The sequence below is a fragment of the Lynx rufus genome, unplaced genomic scaffold (genome assembly GCF_022079265.1).
Source record: "Lynx rufus isolate CCGP_SWC_20201006 ecotype Redwood Valley unplaced genomic scaffold, mLynRuf1.p SCAF_2, whole genome shotgun sequence".
In the NCBI taxonomy this organism is placed as follows: domain Eukaryota; kingdom Metazoa; phylum Chordata; class Mammalia; order Carnivora; family Felidae; genus Lynx; species Lynx rufus.
The window spans coordinates 26,711,257-26,735,937 of NW_025814834.1; the positions used below are offsets into that span (position 1 = coordinate 26,711,257).

The 24,681-nt window shown below is 39.6% G+C and overlaps 1 protein-coding gene across 3 annotated transcripts in view; it reads right to left on the minus strand.

Annotated features, from left to right (window-relative positions):
* Positions 1–24,681, minus strand: part of UNC80 (unc-80 homolog, NALCN channel complex subunit) — a 222,632-nt gene that overhangs the window by 32,369 nt on the left and 165,582 nt on the right. For all 3 annotated transcript variants that reach the window (XM_047085057.1, XM_047085055.1, XM_047085056.1), the window contains 9 exons: positions 23,212–23,392; positions 21,840–22,108; positions 20,272–20,406; positions 18,613–18,751; positions 17,873–17,969; positions 13,802–13,972; positions 10,135–10,227; positions 7,525–7,560; positions 6,945–7,163 (listed from right to left, as the gene is read on the minus strand). In XM_047085057.1, coding sequence (XP_046941013.1) covers positions 6,945–7,163; positions 7,525–7,560; positions 10,135–10,227; positions 13,802–13,972; positions 17,873–17,969; positions 18,613–18,751; positions 20,272–20,406; positions 21,840–22,108; positions 23,212–23,392 — 1,340 coding nt within the window. The remainder of the gene's footprint in view (positions 1–6,944; positions 7,164–7,524; positions 7,561–10,134; positions 10,228–13,801; positions 13,973–17,872; positions 17,970–18,612; positions 18,752–20,271; positions 20,407–21,839; positions 22,109–23,211; positions 23,393–24,681) is intronic.

A 24,681-nucleotide genomic window follows, 5' to 3' on the forward strand; every position in this document is an offset into this window, starting at 1 on the left:
GGAGGTCTAAACTCTGAGAAGCTCTCCTCATATTAGGTCCCCAAATTCCCTCAGTTTCTTCCTTTTGGCTTAATCTGGAAGCCTGAATTCAATCCATCTTCTCCATGTCAACCCTTCATTATCAAGAAACGGTTATTGTCTTCTCTCCAGACTGAACATCGTACTTGAGGAAATTGTGTGTGAACGCGCATGTCTTAAAGAAATCATTTTAAACAGCCCGTGCCTTCTTCCGTTTATCTCTTTCTCACAAATGTGCCATGCAGAAAATTCTTTACTTTCCAGGTTGTTTGTATGACAGATAAGAGCGTATCTACCTGCACATATTTCTTTCCTCTTATTATTTTATAGATAACATTAAGAAATGCTTGGGAAAGGATCAAACTGTCTATTTTAAGTATAAAACCAATATTTAGAACTGAACTTGAGTCATTTATGCATTACTATCTGAATTTCTCTAATCCCTGCTGGTGTTAAAAAATGAATTTGCACTGAGCATAAAACAAACAGTTCCTTTAATATAGTCTTTGCTGCATTAGCAGATGATAATCTCTTGGTCAAAAAAAAATTCCTATGGTCCTTTCCCAGTGACAACACAAGAGATTTTCCCATTGAGAAAGAGAGTTGAAGAGATGTAGGCAGAGAGCTGAGGGCAGAGATGGGGGAGAGAGAGGGACATAGAGACATGGGGAGGGAGGAGAGAAGGAAAGAATTTGCAGAACTTATTATCCTGCTATATATACTGCTGGGTTAGGCAAATGAAACACTGGATTCCCTTAGGGCAGTAACTCTATCTAACCAAGAATCTGGAGATGCTTGCAGTCAACCCTATAATGCAGGAGTGAAGATTGCCTCTTGTACTGTCTCTTGGTTCTTTGCCTTGAATTAAATATTTCATGTAAATAGCTCCCTATCTTTTATATCATGGCATTCCTGTTTTACCAAACCTCTCTCCTTGAGTCATACTATCCATTCTTATGACATAAAACACCACCTAGGTGCTCACAGTTCTGGCTTCTACATATATCCAAATGTATATTTAGTTTGTAATAGAAAACCTAACATATCTTTTGATTGGTGCAGGGCCAAAGTACACGGGTCTATCCCTACTTAACAGCATACAATATTTCTGTTTGGCCAGAGATAATGGCAGGTCCGTTTTTGTCAAAAGCTTGTTGTGAGAAATTGCATGAATAGAGGTCATTTAGCAGAGGTCCTGGCAGTAAAAATGTTGCCTATCCTCCAATAGGCAATGAAATAACTGTGCTTTTCAATGACATTATCTTGTGCTTTTCAATGACATTATCTTGGCTTCAGATAGGTTGCTCTTGCTGAAGTACATTATGATGTTAGCCAACTTTCAGTACCAACAGGCCTCTAGCCACATCAAACTGGCATTTTATCTATTATGGAGGTTTTGTTCATCACTCTTTCCTTTTAGCAAACACCAACCAGGAGATATTTCTTATTCTTTGTATTTAAAAAAAGCAATGTTTTATCAAACAACTAATTGTTTTTATCTTATTGACACTATGATTTTGTAATTGGTCATTTCCTCCTCATTGCTTTGATAACTCAGAAGCTCAAAATCAAGTTTATGGTCATGAATAGCATCTAATCTGATCAAATCATATAGATTTCCTATGTTAATGTTATCATAAACATAATTATTTCCCTGCTAATTTTCTACTTTGTTCTGACTCTCTAATTTGTATATTCTATCCCCTTGTTTAATTTTCTAAGTTGTCTCAAGTATTTTGCAAAATAGTAAACACAGAAACACACATATGATATATAGTACTTGCAACAATGCATTATAGTAGTTTTCTTTTTTCAAAATTTTTAATGTTTATTTATTTTTGAGAAAGAGAGAGACAGAGTGTGAGCAGGGGAGGGGAAGAGAGAGAGGGAGACACAGAATCTGAGGCAGGTTCCAGGCTCTAAGCTGTAAGCACAGAACCTGACACATGCTCGAACTCGTGAACTGAGATCATGACCTGAGCTGAAGCCGGATGCTTAACAGACTAAGCCACCCAGGCACACCTTATTTAACCTTTAATAGGGTTTGGCCCTTAGAGAGAGCTCCAGACCTCTCTAACACTCTCCCCTTCCTCCAAATGCCTTAAGAAGTGTAGATATAAATGATTTATAGGACAGTTACTAACTCATGATCAGGATTGTTCTCTCTCTCTCTCATCCATCTTTGAGGAATCTTGTCCCTTTACTCCCACAAAATGGCGGTTGATAGTAGTGATTCTCTGATTCTAGGAATGTGATGTTGTTCTGTTCACAGAATTACTTGGTTCAGGTAGCCGTGATCATTGGGAAAGAAGGAGAGATGGACTGAATGGAGCACTGGCTTGCTGTTGCAACAGGCTCTTAATACTACAAACTTTCCTCCCCTTTCCCAGTGCAGGTACAGAAGTTCTTAGTGTGAAATTAGCTCTTCTCCATTGCTGTTCAGTGGGAGCATGAACACATAGGAAGCTCTCGAGGCCTGAGTGTGTGCCAACAACTCAGAGAATGTGAAATTAGCTTGGAGGAGAAGAGGCTGTGTTTTCTCTACATTTATGGGCTCTCACTTTCCCTCACGTAGTACTTTCTAAATTTTTCAAGGGATAATTTTAGAAAAAAAAGTCGACAAAAATCAGGAAGTTGGCGTGTTTTGCCAAACAGCAGTATTATTTCTGAATGGCTAGAACCTAACTCTACTCTATACATATACTAAACTTTTTAAGTGCATAGTTTGTCACCCATGGAATTTTCCATTGAAGGAATTTTTATGACCTTTTATAAACCGTGACAAATCTGAATAGAAGATCTTTTGGAATCATGTTTCTTTTAAGAATCTGAAAATATAGGCACAGACTTCAGGATTTACACAAGTGAGGTGACATCACCATAGAAGGAATGAACTATGAGTGCACAGAGATGCAATTCTAGGTCCTCTGCCTGGCACAACAGCAGTAACATTTTTTAAAATTTTTATTTAATTTGTTTTTTAAATTTACATCCAAGTTAGTTATCATATAGTGCAACAATGATTTCAGGAGTAGATTCCTTAATTCCCCTTACCCATTTAGCCCATCTTCCCTCCTACAACCCCTCCAGTAGCCCTCTGTTTGTTCTCCATAATTAAGAGTCTCTTATGTTTTTGTCCCCCTCCTTCTTTTTATATTATTTTTGCTTTCCTTCCCTTATGTTCATCTGTTTTGTATCTTAAAGTCCTCATATGAGTGAAGTCATATGATATCTGTCATTCTCTGAGTAATTTCACTTAGCATAATACCCTCTAGTTCCATCCACGTAGTTGCAAATGGCAAGATTTCGTTCTTTTTGATTGCCAAGTAATACTCCATTGTGCGTGCGTGTGTGTGTGTGTGTGTGTGTGTGTGTGTATACATATACATATACCACAACTGCTTTATCCATTCATCCGTCGATGGACATTTGGGCTCTTTCCATACTTTAGCTATTGTTGATACTGCTGCTATAAACATTGGGTTGCATGTGCCCCTTCAAAACAGCACACCTGTATCCCTTGGATAAATACCTAGTAGTGTAATTTTTGGGTCGTAAGGTAGTTCTATTTTTAATTTTTTGAGGAAACTCCATTCTGTTTTCCAAAGTAGCTGCACCAGTTTGCATTCCCACCAGCAGTGCAAAAGAGATCCTCTTTCTCCACATCCTCACCAACATCTGTCATTGCCTGAGTTGTTAATATTAGCCATTCTAACAGGTGTGAGGTCATATCTCATTGTGGTTTTGATTTGTATTTTCCAGATGATGAGTGATGTTGAGCATTTTTTCATGTGTTGGTTGGCCATAGAGAAGTGTCTATTCATGTCTTTTGCCCATTTCTTCACTGGATTATTTAGTGTTGAGTTTGATAAGTTCTTTATAGATTTTAGATACTAACCCTTTATCTGATATGTCATTTGCAAGTATCTTCTCCCATTCTGTCGGTTGCCTTTTAGTGTTGCTGATTGTTTCCTTCACTGTGCAGAAGCTTTTCATTTTGATGAGGTCCTAATAGTTCATTTTTGCTTCTGTTTCCCATTCTTATGGAGACGTGTTGAGTAAGAAGTTGCTGCGGCCAAGGTCAAAGAGGTTTTTGCCTGCTTCCTCCTCTAGGATTTTGATGGCTTCCTATCTTACATTGGGGTCTTTCATCCATTTTGAGTTTATTTTTGTGTATGGTGTAAGAAAGTGGTCCAGGTTCATGTTTCTGCATGTGGCTGTCCAGTTTTCCCAGCACCACTTGCTGAAGAGACTGTCTTCATTCCATTGAATATTCTTTCCTACTTTGTCAAAGATTAGTTGGCCATACGTTTGTGGATCCATTTCTGCGGTTCTCTATTCTGTTCCATTGATCTGAGTGTCTGTTCTTGTCCCAGTACCATATTGTCTTGATGATTACAGCTTTGTAATACAGCTTGAAGTCCAGGATTGTGATGCCTCATGCTTTGGTTTTCTTTTTCAAGATTGCTTTGGTTATTTGGGATCTTGTAATGTTCCATACAAATTTTAGGATTTTTTCTAGCTCTGTGAAGAATGCTGTGTTATTTTGATAGGGATTGCATTGAATATGTAGATTGCTTTGGGTAGTATCGACATTTTAACAATATTTGTTCTTTCTATCCAGAAGCATGGAATATTTTTCCACTTTTTTGTGTCTTCTTCAATTTGTTTCATAAGCTTTCTATAGTTTTCAGTGTATAGATTTTTCACCTCTTTGGTTAGATTTATTCCTAGGTATTTTATGGGTTTTGGTGCAATTGTAAATGGGATCGATTCCTTGATTTCTCTTTTTGTTGCTTCATTGTTGGTGTATAGGAATGCAACCAATTTCTGTGCATTTATTTTATATTCTGCCACTTTGCTGAATTCATGGATCAGTTCTAGCAGTTTTTTGGAGCAATCTTTTGGGTTTTCCATATAGAGTATCATGTCATCTGCAAAGAGTGAAAGTTTGATGTCCTCCTGGATGATTTGGATGCCTTTTATTTCTTTGTGTTGTCTGATTGTTGAGGCTAAGACTTCCAATACTATGTTGAATAACAGTGGTGAGAGTGGACATACCTGTCTTGTTCCAGATCTTAGGGGGAAAGCTATCAGTTTTTCCCCATTAAGGATGAAGAAAGGTCTCAGATCCACAACCTAACCTTACACCTTAAAGAGCTGGAAAAAGAAAGCAAATAAAACCACAAACCAACAGAATACAGGAAATAATAAAGATTAGAGCAGAAATCAATGGTATCAAAACCAAAAAAACAGTAGAACATATCAATGAAACCAGAAGCTTGTTCTTTGAAAGAATTAACAAAATTGATAAACCACTAGCCAGTTTGATCAAAAAGAAAAAGGAAAGGACCCAAATAAATAAAACCAAGAATGAAAGAGGAGAGATCACAATGAACAAAGTAGAAATAAAAACAATAATGAGGGAATATTATGAGCAATTATATGCCACTAAAATAGGCAATCTGGAAGAAATGGACACATTCCTAGACACATATAAACTATCAAAACTGAAACAGGAAGAATAGAAATTTCTAACAGACTCAAAACCAGTAAAGAAATCAAATTCATAATAAAAAATCTCCCCCAAAATAGGGGTGCCTGGGTTAAGCATCCGACTTCAGCTCAGGTCATGATCTCACACTCCGTGAGTTTGAGCCCCATGTCAGGCTCTGTGATGACAGCATACCTGGAGCCTGCTTTGGATTCTATGTCTCCCTCTCTCTCTCCCCCTCCCCTGCTCATGCTCTGTCTCTGTCTCAAAAATAAACAAAAACATTTAAAAAAAAATCTCCCCAAAAACAAGAGTCCAGGGCTAGATCCCTTTCAAGGAGAATTCTACGAAACATTTAAGGAAGAGTTAACACCTATTCTCTTGAAACTGTTCCAAAAAATAGAAATGGAAGGAAAACTTCCAAAGTCTTTCTATGAAGCCAGCATTACCCTGATTCCAAAACCAGACAAAGACCCAACTAAAAACGAGAACTATAGACCAATTTCCCTGATGAACATGGATGTGAAAATCATCAACAAGGTATCAGCCAGCCGGATCCAACAATACATTTAAAAAATTGTTCACCACGATCAAGTGGGATTTATACCTGGGATGCAGGACTGGTTCAATACCCACAAAACAATCAATGTGATTCAACACATCAATAAAAGAAAGGACAAGAACCATATGATCCTCTCAATAGATACAGAGAAGGCATTTGACAAAATACAGCATCCTTTCTTGATAAAAACCCTTAAGAAAGTAGGGATAGAAGGATTATACCTCAAGATCATAAAAGCCATATTTGAAAGTCCCATCACTAAAAATTTTTAAATGATGACTGGCCTCGTCCAGACTGGAATTTCCACCAGGACACTTTTTGAAACATTGGAAGGCCATCAAGCACAATTTGTGTAAAAGGGATCTAAGCAAAGTGTGGTTCAGAATTAAACCTGCTCACTTCCCTGCAGGGCCAATTATTGAGTCTCCAGCTAGTATAGGAACAGAGCAAGTCCTTGGGCAGAAGCAGTGGAGTGCATTTTTTTTTTTCCATGCAAAATGATAGACTCTGGATTCTGGTGAAAAATTAGAATCTGGGCAGTAAATGGCACTTGGACAAAAGATACTTTTCTATAATAATTTAGGTGATGAAATTTCCCTTTTACTCTCTTTTATTGAGGAGCAAATATATGGATAACGTTTTTCTGTCTTCAAGAGCATTCTCCCCGTCTATCCTGAGATCCTTTTTGATAGACTTAATATACATTTTCCTGGCTGGCGCTGTACTATATGCGTCCAAGCCACAGGAAACAAATCATTTTGAGGACCCCAAGTTCTTATCCCAAGGGACTCCCTCCCCCGGCACCCAGATCCCCAAACACACATCCCAAGTGGTGTCCACACTCAGGGCCAGGGAAAGCAAGGACAATACCTCATGTGTGACTTCACATCCAGCAACTCCAGGGCAGTAACCCGTGGCTCCCCAGCCAGGTTTTGCAAGATCTTCAGTCTTGGCCCACAGTGCTTGTAAAATTCAGTACAAATATTCAGCAGGGACTCCCGAGGTCTTCTAAACTCCTCCCGAGCAATTCGTTCATCCAGTTCCTCCCTGGGAAGGCCTTGCCCTTCCTCAAGTAAGTGAAGGTTTTCCCTGGGGAATTATAAAAAGTTACCTGGGGGTCTGAAAAGGTATATGTGTGGCAACACTGAGAGAAGGGTATCACACTGAAGCAAAATCTAAGATTCCTTATATTATGTTCATACACATTAATGAAGCAGTAGGCCAGGGCCTAGGAGAACCTCATCTGAAGGGTAAAGAATGTTTATCAACCTGGAAGAGATTGCCATCTCCGAATGCAGTAGCTTTACCTGAGTCACTTTGTGAGGATTTACCCAGAGATAGTATGTCATGCATTAATTAAATGAAATCTAATGGAACCATAACCCAGCTCAAAAAGCAATCATCACAAGATGTCAGAATTAGTATGAAATCAGGGCTTGTCTTTCTGTACCTGATAAAGTGCAGTTTGGCTCCTTGTTCCTGGTACCTGGAGATCAGAAAAACAGTCTGCTTTACTATGGGCAAGAACAGGGTTATGGTGGGGCTTCTTAAGGACTATTTCTCATGAAAAGCCCCTGAAGCTACACATCTTAAAAAATGTATTTATTTTGAGAAAGAGAGAAAGTGGGGGAGGGGCAGAGGGAGGGAGAGAGAGAATCCCAAGCAGGCGCTGAGCTGTCAGCAGAGAGCCCCATGCAGGGTTCAATCTCACAAACACATGAGATCATGACTTCAGCTGGAATCAATGTGGTTTATACATACAATGGAATACTACTGGGCAATGAGAAAGAATGAAATCCTACCATTTGCAGCAACGTGGATGGAACTAGAAGGTATTATGCTGAGAGAAATAAGTTAGTCAGAGAAAGACAGATAACATATGATTTTACTCATATGTGGATCTTGAGAAGATCCATGAGGGAAGGGAAGGGAAAAAAATAGCTACAAACTGAGAGGGAAGGAGGCAAACCACAAGAGGATCTTAAATACAGAGAACAAACTGAGGGTGGACGGGAGGGTGGGGGAGAGGGGAAATGGGTGATGGGCATCGAGGAGTGCACTTGTTGGGATGAACACTGGGTGTTGTTTGTAAGCGATGAACTACGAGAATCTACCCCAAAAACCAAGAGCACACTTTACGCACTGTATTTTAGCCAATTTGACAATAAATTATATTTAAAAAATTGTAGAAAAGAAAATAAAACCAAAAAAAAATGAGTTGGATGCTTAACCAACTCAGGCACCACAAAGCTACACATTTTGATAAGTTCACAAATGCACATATACTAATCCTGAACTACAAAAGCTTTATCTTTCATTTGGCTACCACACATGCAATTATAGCTGCTATGAAAGCTGTCCCATTGGTATATAATTTGTAGAAAGATAAACATATACAAAGTCACGGAATACAGCCAAATGAGGGGACTTTTGAAAATTTTTGAAAGTAACGTGAATCTAAGTTACAGTTTAACATGATGTGTTTTGTTTCAAGTGATCAGAAGAAGAAATATGGCTGACTTCTTTTTAGTTCTGGAGACTTATTGCTTTATGATTGATTAATAATAGGACTTTAGAAGCTCTCTTTTCCCATGTACCCTTCATCTGGTAGTTAAACCTAGCTCCTGAATGTCACTTAACAATATATTTATTTTTTCTTTTCTTTTTCTTTTAATTTTTTAACGTTTATTTATTTTTGAGAGAAGAGACATGGCACAAGTGGGGGAGGGGCAGAGAGAGAGACACACACACACAATCTGAAGCAGGCTCCAGGCTCTGAGCTGTCAGCACAGAGCCCGACACGGGGCTCGAACTCATGAGCCATGAGATCATGACCTGAGCTGAAGTTGGATGCTCAGCTGACTGAGCCACCCAGGTGCCCCTATTTAAATTTTCTTACTATAGGAAATTGAGGCATGAGTTAACCATCACTCGAGTAATTTACAGTTGGGTTTGGTATTTATTAATTTTTTATTATTTAAAAAATTTTTTTAAACATTTATTTTTGAGAGACAGAGAGAGACAGAACATGAGCAGGGAAGGGAGAGAGAGAAAGGGAGATACAGAATCTGAAGCAGGCTCCAGGCTCTGAGCTGTCAGCAGAGTCCAACTCAGGGCTCAAACCCACAAACCATGAGATGATGACCTAAGCCGAAGCTGGATGCTTAACTGACTATATCACCTGGGCGCCCCTGCTTCATTTTTATTTTTATTTTATTTTATTTTATTTTATTTTATTTTATTTTATTTTATTTTATTTTATCTATTTGTTGATTTATTTATTTAATTATTCCCTGATGAACAGGGAATTAACTTTACATAAGGAATAATACATACTTAAAACTGTGTTTCAGAGGGAAAATTACTTAGCTTCTCCTTAAGATCTCCCTACTAACTAGCTACTCCATACTGGGAGATGAGAACTTTTTCTCTAACTGATTTGGGGCTTTCCCTATCTTAAATTTTCCTTGGGGGAAGAAGCTAATTAAACCTGTGCGTGTGTGTATGTGTGTTAGAGTGTTTAGAGGTTAACAGAGACAGAATGAACAGCTTAAGTATTAACTAGTCTAGCCAGTGTCTGAGTTACACCAAAACAGGGAGGGAGATTAAGTCAATGACCATGAAAGCATCATTTAAGGACCTAATGCAAAATTTGGATGAAATGTACATGGAAAATCTGTCCAGATGAAAGAAAGTTGACCCTGTATAACTGCCCCGGGAATGAGAAACCACCCCCTGATTATTATTGTTTCATTTGGCTTTTTCTTGGAGGCAAATGAAACAACACTGGAATAGTTCAAAGACCACCCAAGAGGCACAGAACATCTTTCACGTTCATGCAAACAAAACGCCACAAATGCCAGTTGATGAAGGTGGCTTGGATTTCTCTTCGATGCTTTCAAAAGAAGCCTTATAACTCTAAACTCTCACCTTCTTTTCTTTTCCTTGGAGAGTTTCACACTCATTATTGACTATTTTCAAGATTCCTTTCATTCCCAACAGCTGAGACTCAGGTTGTATGAAACGGAGGGGCCATAGATGAATAAGGCGAGTGAATTACCTGGTGTTCACCCCGGACGACATGGTGTGATTGGCTGTGGTGGTTCCTTTATGACCTTGGTCACACCTGCTCATCTGTGGGGCTGTCATGGGCCTGCAACAGGGACAGTAATGGCCACAACAAAACAACAGCAAGAGAAGTAGAAACATTTACAAAGTCCTCAAGTTATGGAAACTCACTTAAGTTTTAAATCACTTGCAGAGTCTTCAAAAGAGACTGTCTAGTTGGGCTTTTCTGTCACACTCTTGCTGCCTCTGTTCTGAGAGTCACTTTAAAGGGAACATTGGTTCCCAGGGGTGTATTAACATACCATGATTTAAGTTCTTCTATTTCTTGGTTTTGAGTAATAAACTATGACACTTCAAACCAGACATTTATGAACTCAGACTTCTAAGTCTGTAGGATTCAGTGAGAGTTAAGAGCTCATTTTTCAATTTGACAGGTACCAGGAAGTTAATGATTTTAGACAATACGTAAATGGTAAAGGCGTATACACCATTTTGGCTACCCATGTTGTAATCAATATAACCACCTTATTTTTTTCTGAAAAACAATCAAGGAATGAAAGAATCCTTCTAGTCAAAATTATACCTAAGACTACCCAAAGAAGTGAGTAAATTAGTATCTGTTGTAAGTAGGTAATTTAGACACTCAGAAGTAGATTTGAATCATCTCATTTTATACCTGCAGGGTTGCCTTTAAATACTAGGTAATCTTTGCCTCTGTATCAGCATCTGAGACATGGAAAGGATGATGCAGCTTTTCAAAGCTTGCACGAACTCTTTAAGGCTTGCTTTCATAATGCTCATTTTCTGTATGCTGGGTGTGGCTGGAAAGTAAGCTTTTAACAGCCACACTAGACTTTGTCTTCCTGTGCCATTGTTGTGGTAGGCAGAATTTAAAGATAGCCCCGAGACCTATACTCCTCCTGGTGTTACCTCAGTGATTACAATATGTTATCTTGCAAAAGGGAAATTATCTGGGTAGGCCTAATCTTATGGCACCAGCCCTTAAAAAGCAGAGTTTTCCCTTGCTAGGAACAGATAGACTTGAAGCATGAGAAGAGCTCAGGGCACCATTGCTGACTGGAAGATGGAAGGAGCCATGTGAGAAGGAAGGCAGGTACCTTCTGAGTGGCCCCTGGCTGACAAAAAGGAAAGAGGACCTCAGACCTAAAACTGCATGGTGTTGGATTCTGCCCGAAACCTAAACAAGCTTAGATAAGGATTTTCCCCCAGAACTTTCCGATAAGAGTCCAGCATGATTGCCATCTTGATTTTGGCTTTGTGAGACCCTGAGCAGAGAAACCAGCTAAACCTGCCCAGACTTCTGGCCTATGGAAATATGAGATAATGAATGTTTTGTTTTATGCCCCTAAATTTGTGGTAACATATTAGATAACACTAGAAAATTAACATTAATACCATAATATACTTACTTGTGTGTTACTCCCTTTATAACTATTAATTATTTTTCATGAGTAAGGAAATTAGGAGCGTGGAAATGAAATGGGGTTCTTCTTATCTGCTTTTTGTATAAACAGCAAAGCTGATTTTATTGTGAATAATCGCAGCTGACCGAGGAGGCTAGTTCTCCTCTCCACCAAAAGAATATTAAATACGCTGGAATATTTCGAACCACAGAATTTTATTTTATTACTTTTTTATTTTTTAAAGTTTAATTATTTATCTTAGAGAGACAGAGAGAGAAAGAGATAGCATGAGTGGGGGAGGAGCAGAGGGAGAGAGAGAGAGAAAGAGAGAGGGAGAGAGAGAGAGGATCCCAAGCATGCTCTGCTGACAGTGCAGGGCCTGACATGGAGCTCAATCCAACTACTATAAGATCATGACCTGAGCTGAAACCAAGAGTCAGCTGCTCAAATGACGGAACCACCCCAGGGCCCCTGGAGCCACAGAATTTTAAATGCCAATGCTCCATCCATAACTCTTCATGGAATTTTGGGTAAGTCAATTTTGGATAAGTTAATTGACCTATTAACTTCTCTCCTACAGAAAGGAGGGAAGCACCAATATTGCACAATATGAGGAGAAATAAAAGCGGCATTTGAAAAAACGGATTGCTCTTCTCTCCTCTAATTGCAGGAAGGGGCTCGTGATGTAACCAGATAGGTGCAGAAGGAAGAATGTAAGTCTGATAGTTCTCCTTAGGATGTTCTTCCTCCTAGGACTTTCATGAAACGATCATCAAAGCACTGGGACTGCGTCCCATTGGAAGAGGCAGTTTGGCACGGAGCCCCGTTCCACTGCTTCCCATCTTGTCTGCCAGGTGCACATGGGCTCTTCAGCACCGGCAGTCTGCCAAAGGCTTTTGGGCTACACTCTGCTTGCCTAGGTTGGCAATGCAGCTCGTGATTAGAAGCTAAACATATATTGACTTAATGAATCACAATCTCCCTCCCTCTCTCACTTGCTCGTGCATGTTAGAAAAGTCCTTCCTGGACTGAAGGATTTCAGCTAGGCTTTTCATCAACAGGGCAAGATGGGGCTGAGGAAGTTGGTGCCTCTTGGTGGGAGTAAATCACAGACAGAATTTAGGCTAAGGATGTGGCCAAATGATGGAGGGGCAAAGACACCGACGTAGGAAGGCTTCCCCACCTCCACTCTAGGGAACAATATCTCTTTCTGGCTAATTGTATGTGGGAACAGACAAAGAAAGCCATTCATCTGCACAACTTCCTATCTCCACCTCTTCCAGTTCTTCTCACTCCGTCCGCCCCCATCCCTTCCATCCCTACCCAGCTTCTCAATGCCATCTGCTTCTGCACCCAAGACTCATGCGACAGGACTCACTTCTTCATCCTTTATTTAGGGCTGAACTCTGGGGGCAATGTACCTTTCCATTCCCAAATCCCTCAGCCTGTTATCCCAGCACCACTGAGCCTTGCCTCACAGAGAACCTGTTATTTCTAGGAGGAGAATAAAATTCTGTCGTTTATGTTTGTTTTATGGTGTCTGAAACGACAGTACAAAAACCACAGCTCTTTACAAACAGTAAAATAATAAAAGAAGGCTTCGTTGGACTTGCAGACATTTCATGTCTCATAAAATAATATAAAAGCTAATAAAAATACATATCACATTTTCATCTTCACTATATTGGCCCTTTTACAAAAAGATCTGTTCACTACTGGGTCAAAACTGCCACAGAAGTTCAGCAAGCTCCATGCAAATATGTTCATGGTATTATTACTATTACTATTATTATTGTTATTATTTTTTTATTTTTTTAATGTTTATTTATTTTTGAGAGAGAGAGAGACAGAGACAGAGCGTGAGCAGGGGAGAGGCAGAGAGAGAGGGAGACACAGAATCTAAAGCAGGATCCAGGCTCTGGAGCACAGAGCCTGACGTGGGGCTCAAACCCACGCACGAACCGTGAGATCATGACCTGAGTCGGAGTCAGACGCTTAACTGACTGAGCCACCCAGGCGCCCCTAGTATTATTATTATTAATTATTCAGAGTAGCACTATTTATCCAAACAATTTAGGGAATGTTTGCAGTTTTAAGCCACATAAGGCTGAATTTGGGCAAGTGTCGATCAATAAAGATAGGGTTATTAGAGATTTTTAGCCACCGCATTTTTTTCTTCATCTTTTTGGTAGATATACACATTGTAAGGTCATGGACATCTCTGCGACGGGTTACCTGGTGAGGACCTCTACACTGTACAAGAGGGCCTGCAGGGATGTCGCGAGAGCAGCCGTGGCCGCGATCTCTTCTCGGGCAGCAGGCACCGTCTCCACTTGTGACGTCTGCCTCTTTAGCTTTTGTAGGTAACAGGGGACCAGAGCTTCCAAGACCATCAGCATCTGGAGACTTTAATCAACAGAAAGGCAACCAAGTCACATGTTATATTCTACTGTCATTGGCTGTGTCATATTTAGGAACATGAAGGAATGAAAAGCCTCAAGAGTGATGACTGATTTTAGGCGCCCTTCCCACCCCACCCAAGTCAAGAGTAAGTAGAGCAGCTGGAAGTTTGATCAACATTAATTAATTAATTAATTAAGCATCTAGTAAAAGGTGATGAAAGTCTGCTTGCCTTTAGGGAGAATATGACCTAGTGGGGAGGGGAAAAACAGCATATAAACAACTCGTTGAAAGAACAATAGAATAATTGGTGGAGCTATGCACCCTATTTAGAGAAACAGGCATCACAATGATCAATAAAGCTTCCACCCAGGGATTTGCTGAGAGTGATTTTTTTACCTGAAACAAATTTTACCCAAGATAAAGCCCTTCCCTGGGAGGCTGGCTTCTTAAAGCTTAAGCAGTTTTCGAGAAAGAGTCTGTGGAAATAGCCACTGTGATGCAGGTCTGAAAATAGCTGCTTACTAGAGTGAATAATAAAAAATCTCAAATGTATTTTGCTAATAAGAAACCCATGTTAAACATAAGTACATAGAAACATTGAAGGTAAAAGTAAGAACAAACACCAATCAAACTTATTATAAAGCTGTAATAGCTAAGACGGTGTAATATTGGTATGAGTGATGAGGGATGGAAGCAAAAAATGTTCACCTTTAGTCCGGAAGGCTCACCTGTAGCCTGCATAGTTCCGTTAAGGATCAAATACACGGTGGTCGCTACAGTCTTAAAGGGTTTCATGACTGCCTGTGTGCTTCATCAACAGTTACTGCTGAACTAAATGGTAAGCACCAGAGAAATCTTGCAAAAGTAGTTTTATGAGAAGTTCGAAGAAGAAATTTATGATCTAATACTCCCTGCATGTCCCTTCCCCCCTGAGCACTAAGCCTATAACAACCACCTGCATACAGCAAAAAGCACAGCTTTCTGCCCACAGGTCCTGCCCCTGTGCTACTTAAATAAACCCACTAATTTGCACCATACAATGTCTCAAGAATTCTTTCTTGGAATAAAACAAAAAAAAATTTTTTTTTGTTGGCCATTGTGCTCCATGGCCCCACAACACAGGAAAGACAAATAGACATATGGACCAGAATAATGCGTCTGAAACAAATCCACAAATACTTGATTTATAACAAGGATGACATTGCAATGCAATGGAAATGCTAGTCTTTTCCATAAATGGAGCTTGATCTATTGTCTATTAGTATTTATATGGAAAACAGAAATCTTGACCCTTACTTTACACCATACCCCACATTAATTTCAGATGGATTATCAATCTGAATATGAAGATAAAACAAATAAGGCATCTGGCAGATGATATAAAGGGACATATTCATAATCTTGAGTTAGCCAAGATTTCTTCAGAGGATACAGAAAGCCCTAAGCAATAAGGAAAAGAGTGGTACGTTGGACAACATTAAAATGAAGAACTCTGTTCATTGAAAGATGATGTTAGGTAAGTAAAACTATAAGTCAAAGAGTAGGAGATGTGATTTGAAATACACATAACCAGTGGTATGCTGGAGTAGGCATGTACCAGGTCAAGGAAGCCTACATATGCTTCTGTTTCCAACCCCAAGGTCAATGTCATGCTGCCATCTTGTACTCAGCAATTGCTACATGTTGGCAAACTAGCAATGCTATGTGTCAGGGACTCTCTTCTCCCAGGGAACTGGTTGTTAAATGTTTACCAGCACATCAGTCCATATAAGCTAAAAAGTACTCACATCAGACTCTTTAGACAAATTCTACATATCAAATTAAAAAATACTGATAGTCTCATTTAAAAATGGGTAGAAGACTTCAAGAGGTACTTTGCAAAAGTAGATATCCAAATTCCAATAAACATCTGGAAAACTTCCAAACCTTTCAGTTTGCAAGAGGGAAATAGAAATTAAAACCACAATGAGATCTCACTACAACCCAACAAAATGGCTAAAATGAAGACTGAGTATCAAGTGCTAATGAGGCACGAGAGTACTAGAACGTTTATACACCACTGGTGGGAATGGAAATTGATACAACCACTTTGGAAAACTGGTAGTATCTCCTAAAGCAAAACATACACATATTCTATGACCTAGCATAGCATTTCTACCTACAGAAATACAGATATGTGTACTCCCAAAGACACACGCAAAAATGTTCACTGCAGCACTATTTGTAATAGCTTCAAATCAGATATCACACAAATGTCGGTCAATAAGAAATCAATTGGGGCGTAGACACTAAATGAAATATTACTGACGAATGAAGAACAAACTATGGTTATACACAATTATATTGGTAAATCTCATGAAACAGTAGTGAATAACAAAAGTCGGGCATTAAAAAGTACTTATCATATTTCATTGGAATAGGGTTCAGAAATAGGCAAAGATGATTTGTGGTATAGGATAGTGAGCATAAGATGTTCAACTGATTGAGCCACCCAGGCGCCCGTGGCCTTTTAATATTAGAGAATATTTATGCATTTTATTATTGCAGTGTCTTGATGTTATCACTTCATCTCACTGCAGAGCCTCTGATACACCCTGTTAACAAAGTACTCGGACACACTTGGAATGGAAAATAGAAATAGGGAGTATTTTTACACCCAGGAATACAGTGGACTTGGAGTTAATGTAGGGTTTCAATCCTTTCTCAAGGCTTTCATGGAGCTGTGATATTATAGGAGAAGCCCAAGGAAACTGGGAGCAGGACCATCATTATTGACTGCAGATTTGCTCTTTTGAGGGCTACAGCCACACTTCTAGTTGACCACAGGCATAATGTTTAATCCGCATTGATTAACACAAAAAAAGCTGGGAATCTTAGGAGGGGGATGTTTCTTATTCATTCTTCATGTAGAAAGAGTTCAATTAGTATGAATCCTGTTTCCTTTTTGCCCCTTTACCCATCCTGTTCTAGGGCACAGGGAAAGACCAATCTAAGGGGTAAATTGATAAAGATACACTGCCAAAATCAACCCAGTTCTTTCCTTCTTTCTTGAAGAGTTGCCAACATAGTAGGACTTCTTTCCTCTATACTGTGAGTTTTTAGGGTGGTCCTGTGTCAAGCTTAATCCTTATACCCAAAATAAGATAGCAAATAACGTGGGACTTTGTTTATGAGTTAGGTATTACAAGAAAAGATCAAAGTAGCTTGAGAAGTTGAGGGACAGATTACCTAATATCAATATCACTGGGGAGGAGGGCCAGAGGTTTGATTAAGCCAGCATCAAGGAATATTTAAAGGAATGTAACTCTATTATTTTTAAATATCTATACTACATAACGGGGCTATCCATGATTCATTTGAATTCCTGTCTCTGCCTTTAAAACACCTATTTTAATAGCAAGATGGGACTGGCTTTCATTTTGCATATTAGTACATAAACCAGACCAGAGCCAACATCCAGGAATTGGGATGACATTTTCCATGTGAATCCTTTGGATTCCTTACACTTGGCAAAATGACAGGCAAGATTTATATTCTTGTTCGTTGTATGACAGGAGTTCTTACCGCTCCTTGAAAAGCATCTTCTTTAATAGTTTAAATGTCTGCTCTGGAATTTTGTTTGCTATTAACATATATCACGTATCGGGGCAAAATTTTCTAAATGAGACTAAACATTTTAGCTGCTGCACAAATTCCAAATTTTAGGCAATTTTAAATTAATGAGGACTTACTATATTTTCCAAAGCCTGTGCAATGACAAGTTTCCTAAATTTAGTTTTTGAAAACATACATTACAGAATATTAGAGGATGATATGAACAAGCATAACTTTTGTATTCATTCAATTTTATTTCCTTTGCCATGTTTACTTATCCCAAGGCACAGAACAAAGGGCTGCAATTACCTTCTGAATGACTCAGGAGCATATGCCACCACAGTAACACACAGCTTAATGGCCTCACTTATAGAGAAGGTCAGGTCTTCATTTCCATAGCAGAAATCTGAGGGGACAGAAGGTTAAGGCACAAAATCAAAGTGCATTTTGCCAGGGATAAAGAAGAGATTCCCACTCTCAACATTCCAGTTATATTTTGTAACCATTTCTTCGCCAGACTTTAATCCTAAACCGTGAACATTATTAATTTCTACATCTAAATGGACTGAAAACTCTGTTTCCTACTTTTGAAGAATCAGATGATAAATAAAAGTGCCTTTTGGGGGGCAGTTTTTTAAAAAAACAATCTTCCCTATTAGAAGCTATCAAGGGCATGTAGATGTGTAAGGTAAGACAGGAGCCTTTCTCTTTGATTTACCTCTAGTTCTATACATTCCTTGATAATAAAGACCATTTTAGAGAGTTGCTCACCTAGAATTGCTCGGAAAACCTAATTTCCTGAAAACAGCAGAACTACAGAAGGGCAGTATGAGGTATCAGTTTAATACAATTTTCATGGTAGAGAATTCCTGACTCTTTAGGATTTTCAAGAAATTTAGGAAAAAAAGGAGAAAGGAAATGTACTCATTCAATTTATACCACTTTTCCATTTATTTTTGCTGTTTTGATTTAGGTTAAAATATTCAGTATGGAATTATTAAAAAAAATTACAAAGAGACAAAGAAGATCAGGGTAAATTCTGTTTTTACCTAACGACTTAAGAGGCTTCTCAGCTTTGACCAGCTCTAAGATGTCTAATATGTCAGTGGTCTCGCCCTCCAGGGACTGCAGCAGGTCGAACAGGCACTGAGCTGACACACCTTTGCTGGGCCCATTATTGGCCACATCCTGAATAAAGAAAGGCAATTTTAATTTATTGATTCCCACCTCAGCACTAACATGGTGTGATCAGGAATTCAAATTTCAATAACATTATCACTGATAGCAATTACATTGATCTTGTATTTAGCTCACACAATCCTGCATCCAAAAATGCTACCATATGATTTTGGAGTAGAATCCCTGACTTTCAAGGATTCTATTAAATGTTAATCTGGTACAAAAGAGATATTTGTGGAAACTCCTAAAAATAGAGCAGTATGTAAACTTCCAGAATCACTCATGCAAATGTTTCCTCTGGTCTGTGTTGGAAGGACTCTGCATTCCCAAAGGAACTTTCCATAACATATTAGTTGAACACTTCAAATACGTTTGGGGAAACAGATGCTAATTTTCACAACTCTGGGCATTTTACAGGTCTTGTTTGATAATATAATTACAAAATGGAGATATCTGCCATCTCAAATCTATTTAAAATGGTTTTGATTCATCCATTAAAACAACAAATCCCTATTAAATTATTACTATGTGCCATGCACAATTCTGTATACCAAGGTTATAACAAAACAAAACCAAAAAAGACCTACAAGCAAAACAACTAAAACAAACCAAAAGCAAACAGAAAAACAGGTGAAGGTCTTGCTTTAGCGGAGCTTAAATTCTATTTTGGGGTATGGTAAAGAAATGTAGTAGTGAAACAAATACGTGTATGATATGCAATACAGCATGAGTGTTCTGAAGAAAAAGAAAAATAAAGCAGGGTAAGTACTAGACAGTGATAGGAATGAGAATCAGGAACTCTTCCTTTTGCCACATTCTATTTTCTATCTTTTTATTAATTAAGTATAAAACTGGAGAGTTGGTCTATTTATATCTTACAGGCTGAGACGAGTGTTGAAGAAAAATGAAGAGAAATAATATGTGATATTCCTATCACATTGGTTGAAGAACGAGAGCTGAGACACTGATTATACAAATGGACAATATAAATGAGTAGCCCATATATAAAAATAGAACACTGATCAAGAACCTGTAGTAACCTACTCAGGAAACCAACCCACTGTCCACAGTAACTAGCCAGGGAAGCTAGCCTGCTACAAGTCAGGTTACTAGGAAGTCAGCCTACTAGCTCTAGTGGAAACCAAACAATAACCCCTTTAACCATTGGCTCCCCAAAAGGCCAGGACTTGATTAAAATTGACAGCTTCCCTAATCCTTGTCCCTTCTTCCAACTAGACCAGTCAGAGAAAGCCAAATATGTACCCCTAACCAATTGCATAGGATGTGCCCTCCACCCCCTGCCTTCTAGTTAGCCTGCTTACAGCTCCCCCACACCCATGGCCTCCAGTCAGGGCATATCTGAAGTCTTCCCTTTTCTCCACCATAAAATCTCTTACTCCTCTGTCTGCCTTTGAGTCTTTGCCAAGACACAAGTCACAGTGGCTAACTCCATTGCCGTAGCAAATTCTGAATAAAGAGCCTTTGCTTTTTTTCATTTGGTCTACATTTATTTCCAGAGAGCCACTTACCGGAAACTCCAGGAGAGGGGCTACACTAGCAAACAGCTGGAGCACAAATGGCTTCCGGTGTAGAATGTAGAACTGGTGGCAGGCAAATTCGATGGCTTGACGCAGCTGGGGATTGCTTTCATAGTCAGAATATACCTGTGGGAAAAATGGCATATATTCAGAAAATGCCTTAACAGCATATCAGAGTTGTGTTTACTTTTAAAACTCATAGCCACGGGATGCGTGGAGGAAAATGGCTAAATTTAATAAACTGGTTGATGGGAGTAAAACAGTATAATCTCTCTTCAGAGAAATTTGGTAATACACATGAATACACTTTGTCCCAGGGAGTTTGTGACCAGGAATTTATTTCAAGAAAGGAACTGGGAAAACGCACAAAGATGGATATACAAGAATTCCTGTTGCAAATTTGCATATAATAGTGGAAAATTGGAAACTGCTTAAATTATTCATAAATTGGGATAGATTAAATAGATTATAGTATATACATGTAACAGAATATTATGCAGTTATTTAGAAAGATGCTATAGCACGAAATGTAGCTATGTGAAAAAATGTCCATGATATTTTTAGTGTTATGTGAGAAAAGTAGGTAACAAACTTGAATATACGGTATGATCCATATGTTTTAAAAAAAAAAAAAAGTAGGATAGAGTGCCAAGATTTTCAAGAAGTATAAACAATGGTTATCTAGGAAGGAGGATTATAAGTGATCTTTATTTTCTTCTTTAAACTTTATTTTCTGAATGTTATAATGAGCATTTGCTTTTGGTAATCAGTAAGAAAAGTTATAGAAATAGAGAAAATTCCAACTATTTAAAAATAGGAGAGGCCTGATACTAAAAGAAAACTTCTTGCCCCTATAGGTTGAACAAATTCTACTTTGCACAAGCATGTATTACTTTTATAATTTTTATTGAAATTTCCATAGTAGAGAATTTGGGTGAGCCCCTAGGGTTTGTTTGAACTTCATCCAGTACTCCTAAACCTAGCCAGATACACACTAGACAGGAGTACATGGAACAATTTCTGCTGAATTCACCTCCAATCTCAGCATAGTAAGTTTAATAGCAACAGAAATCTCTTTTCAGATAGAGATCAGAGAATCTCTCAGGAGAAACATCAGCTGAATACTTGCTGTACATTTGAATAAAAAGAGCGGTGATTCCCAAATTTCTAGGGCACTAGAACCACCTGGAGGTCTTGTAAAAACCCAGGTTAATGGGTCCTGACTCCGCCGTTTCTGATTAAATAGAGGGTGGGACCCAAGAATTCGTCTAACACATTCCCAGGTGATGTTGTTGCTGCTGGTCTAGAGACCACACTTTGAGAAGCACTCACAGAGTGGCTAGGAGAAATGGGAAAGCAAATCCCAGGTCTGGGAGATCTGAGGATAGAATGGATATCTTAGGATATTGTGACCTTTTGGAATTTCTGGGGAGATTTCATTTGGTGCCTTCTGCTGCCACAAAAGAAGATAATTCTATCATGAAAAAGGTTTAGCACAGATCTTGTTGACCTGCTATCTGGGCAGTTAATTATGTGTTAGAAGAGTAGAGCCATGGCACCTGCAGCATGGTGGGCAGAATCCACTGGTAGCCACTGAGAGAGAAAAGGTGATTGAAGTGCACAGCGCTGTTGATGACGGTGGCAGCGTACTGCCTGAGCAGGGCACTGTCTTCTGGGTGGAGGATCAGAGCCCCATTGAAAACGTTGAGGAAGAGCATGATTTCATCTCCCCAGGGAAACTCGCTTGGCATGCCCAGGAACATCTCCTCCAGGAGCTGGATCCACAAGCTTTTCTGAAGAGTGTCGAGGCCAAACAGCTCCTTCCCAGCTGTGAGAACATGAAACAGCAGAGACAGAATTAGCCCCACACCAATCCTGTCAGCGTGGGAGGGCAATCAAACCGGAGGACGCTGCTGTTTCCCATTTGCTCCAGCTCCGGGACGTGAAGATAAGATGCACTGCTGAAACGCTTCCCAGCACACATGGCTGGCGCTGGTATCACACTCCCTAGTTCTCAAAGGACTTCCATCATCACCTCTTTGATTCAACTCTGTAGGCAACACAGGGCTGGCATTTGCAGCGTGTTGCTACTGAATAAGCAGTGGCTTTGAGGAAAAAAAAAATAGGTTGTTTCAGAGAGAAAATGGCAGGGTTGGGACTGCGTCTAGATCTTTTAACTCCTGGACAGACTAGAGCTCTTTCTACTATTTGTTCTGGAGCTTCTGGGTGAAGACACTGAACACTGGGATGCTAATTGAAGTGTCTCAAAGGAGTAACATAGTAAGGTTTCAAAACAAGTTTCTTTTTGTCTGTCTCGGGCTCCCTCTCCATTCAGGTGTAATTTAGATAGAGTAAAACGTGCACAGATCTCAAATGTAGAGCTTAGTGAGTTTTGGCAAAAATACACACCCATGTGACCAACATACCAGTCAATACATAGACCATTTTCATCACCTCAGAAAGTTCCCTCAGGCCCCTTTCCAGAAAATCCATCTCCCCTATCCCCATCCCAGAAGCAGCCACTGTCCTGATTTCTGTAATTAGTTTTGCCCCTTTCTGAACGGCCTATGAACACCCATTCTTCACTTAGTCAAGTACTTCCTTAACAATACCATACTATTTCCTTCAACTGCTTATGATTAGCTTAGAGGATGGGTCTCAAAGTTTGATCCCTGGAATAACAGCATCAACATCACCTGGGAACTTGTTAAAATTCAAGTTCCCGGGCTCCATTCCAGAACTACCAAATCAGAAGCGTGGGAGGGTGGAGCCCAGCAATCTGTGTTTTGTGAAGTCCTCCAGGTGATCCTGATGCACTCAAGGCTGAGAAACAACGGCTTAGAAAACTGTCTGCTGGTTAAGAGGCTTTCCAGCTGAGGACAAATCCAGGGCTTGGGAAGCCCAAGGGAGGAAATGCTTTCCTCCTGATACCTTGTGGATCACTGAAGAGTGAAAATTCAGCGTCAATAGCACTTCGGGGGAATGAGGGTAGTCGGAGGAGGTCTTCCTGGAGCATGGAGACGTGAGACTGCTTGTGGGCTGTGGGGATCTTCTGGGTCAGGGAGATGAGAAACAAAACCCGCCCAACTTCCTCCAGCTTCCGAGTGAACACCTGGCAGCAAACAAAGGCAGGAGTAGAGGAAAAGTAGAATTAGCAACTCTGAAATTAAAAGGAGTGAAGAAATTGAAATAAAATATTTAATAGCAAACGGGGCTGATAAAAAATTAAGGGGAGTGGTGAATTGAGAGAGAAATGTTTTTTTTTTTCTTTACCACATAGAAAGAGCAAACAATGCTTGATTGACTCTCACTTCCTGTCTCCGTCTGCTCCACAGAAGGAAGTGTTTCTTATGGGGTTTGCAGGCTGGGGGAGCACAATGCAAGCATTGTCAGGAATAGTTCGATATTAAATAGAGCCCATTTGTTTGGATGGCATAATATGGAAGATCTTTTACAACAGGAGCCAGTCAGTTCCAAGTGCCTCTACCATTTCCACTGATGCCTTAAGCTGTTTCTTGTCAGTTCTGGGTTTTTCTCTTAAAAAAAAGACTTAAATGGGATCCAGGAGAAACCTATCTTGGGACAAAGCTGATGGGACTAGATGGCATGGACATAATTCTCTTGGATCCTTCTCTTTGTTCCTTATCTATTGATGATCGGTGAGCAGAGGGTGTGGTCCATAAGCGGTCGGAGGCTGCTAAGGAAATTCCCATGCCAGAATCATAAGCCTGCATATCACTCTCTCCCTGCAGAACTCAGGAAGAAATCTTAAGATTCCAACTTAGAGTGTACGTAGAACAAGAACCTCATTTTGTGCTATTTTTAAAAACATGTTCTTATACATAAAGAGGGATACACTAGCAAAGTGCTATTATTGATTATGATTTTAATTCTTTTGCGGCTAAAATCAAGGGCTGGGATAATTTGGGGAAAGTCATTCTAGAAATGATATATACTTAAGATCTTGCAGTTTTGGAGCTGCCATCTGACCTCGCACTCCCTCGGTTTCGGAGGTGCACCCAGTCTGACCCCAGACACAGCCCAGGAAAGGAAGTGCCTGCTGTCTGAAAGCACCTGACAGAGCAGCTATAAAGCTAGACTCCAGGAGGGACTTACGGCCTCCAGAGCCTGCGAGAAAGCGGCAAGCTCAGGGGAGCTCAACAGGCCAGTGTCAGACAGCCCACTATGATCTTGCATTTGTCCCTGGAATAAAATCAAGAACAGGATGACTGAGGATAGAGCTCTAACAGTCCCAGCAGAGAAAAAAATAACCTTGCATTTTTTCGGAAGGAAGATGGCGGCGTAGGAGGACGTTGGGCTCAGTGCATCCTGCTGACCACTTAGATTCCACTCACACCTGCCTAAATAACCCAGAAAACTGCCAGAAGACTAGCAGAATGG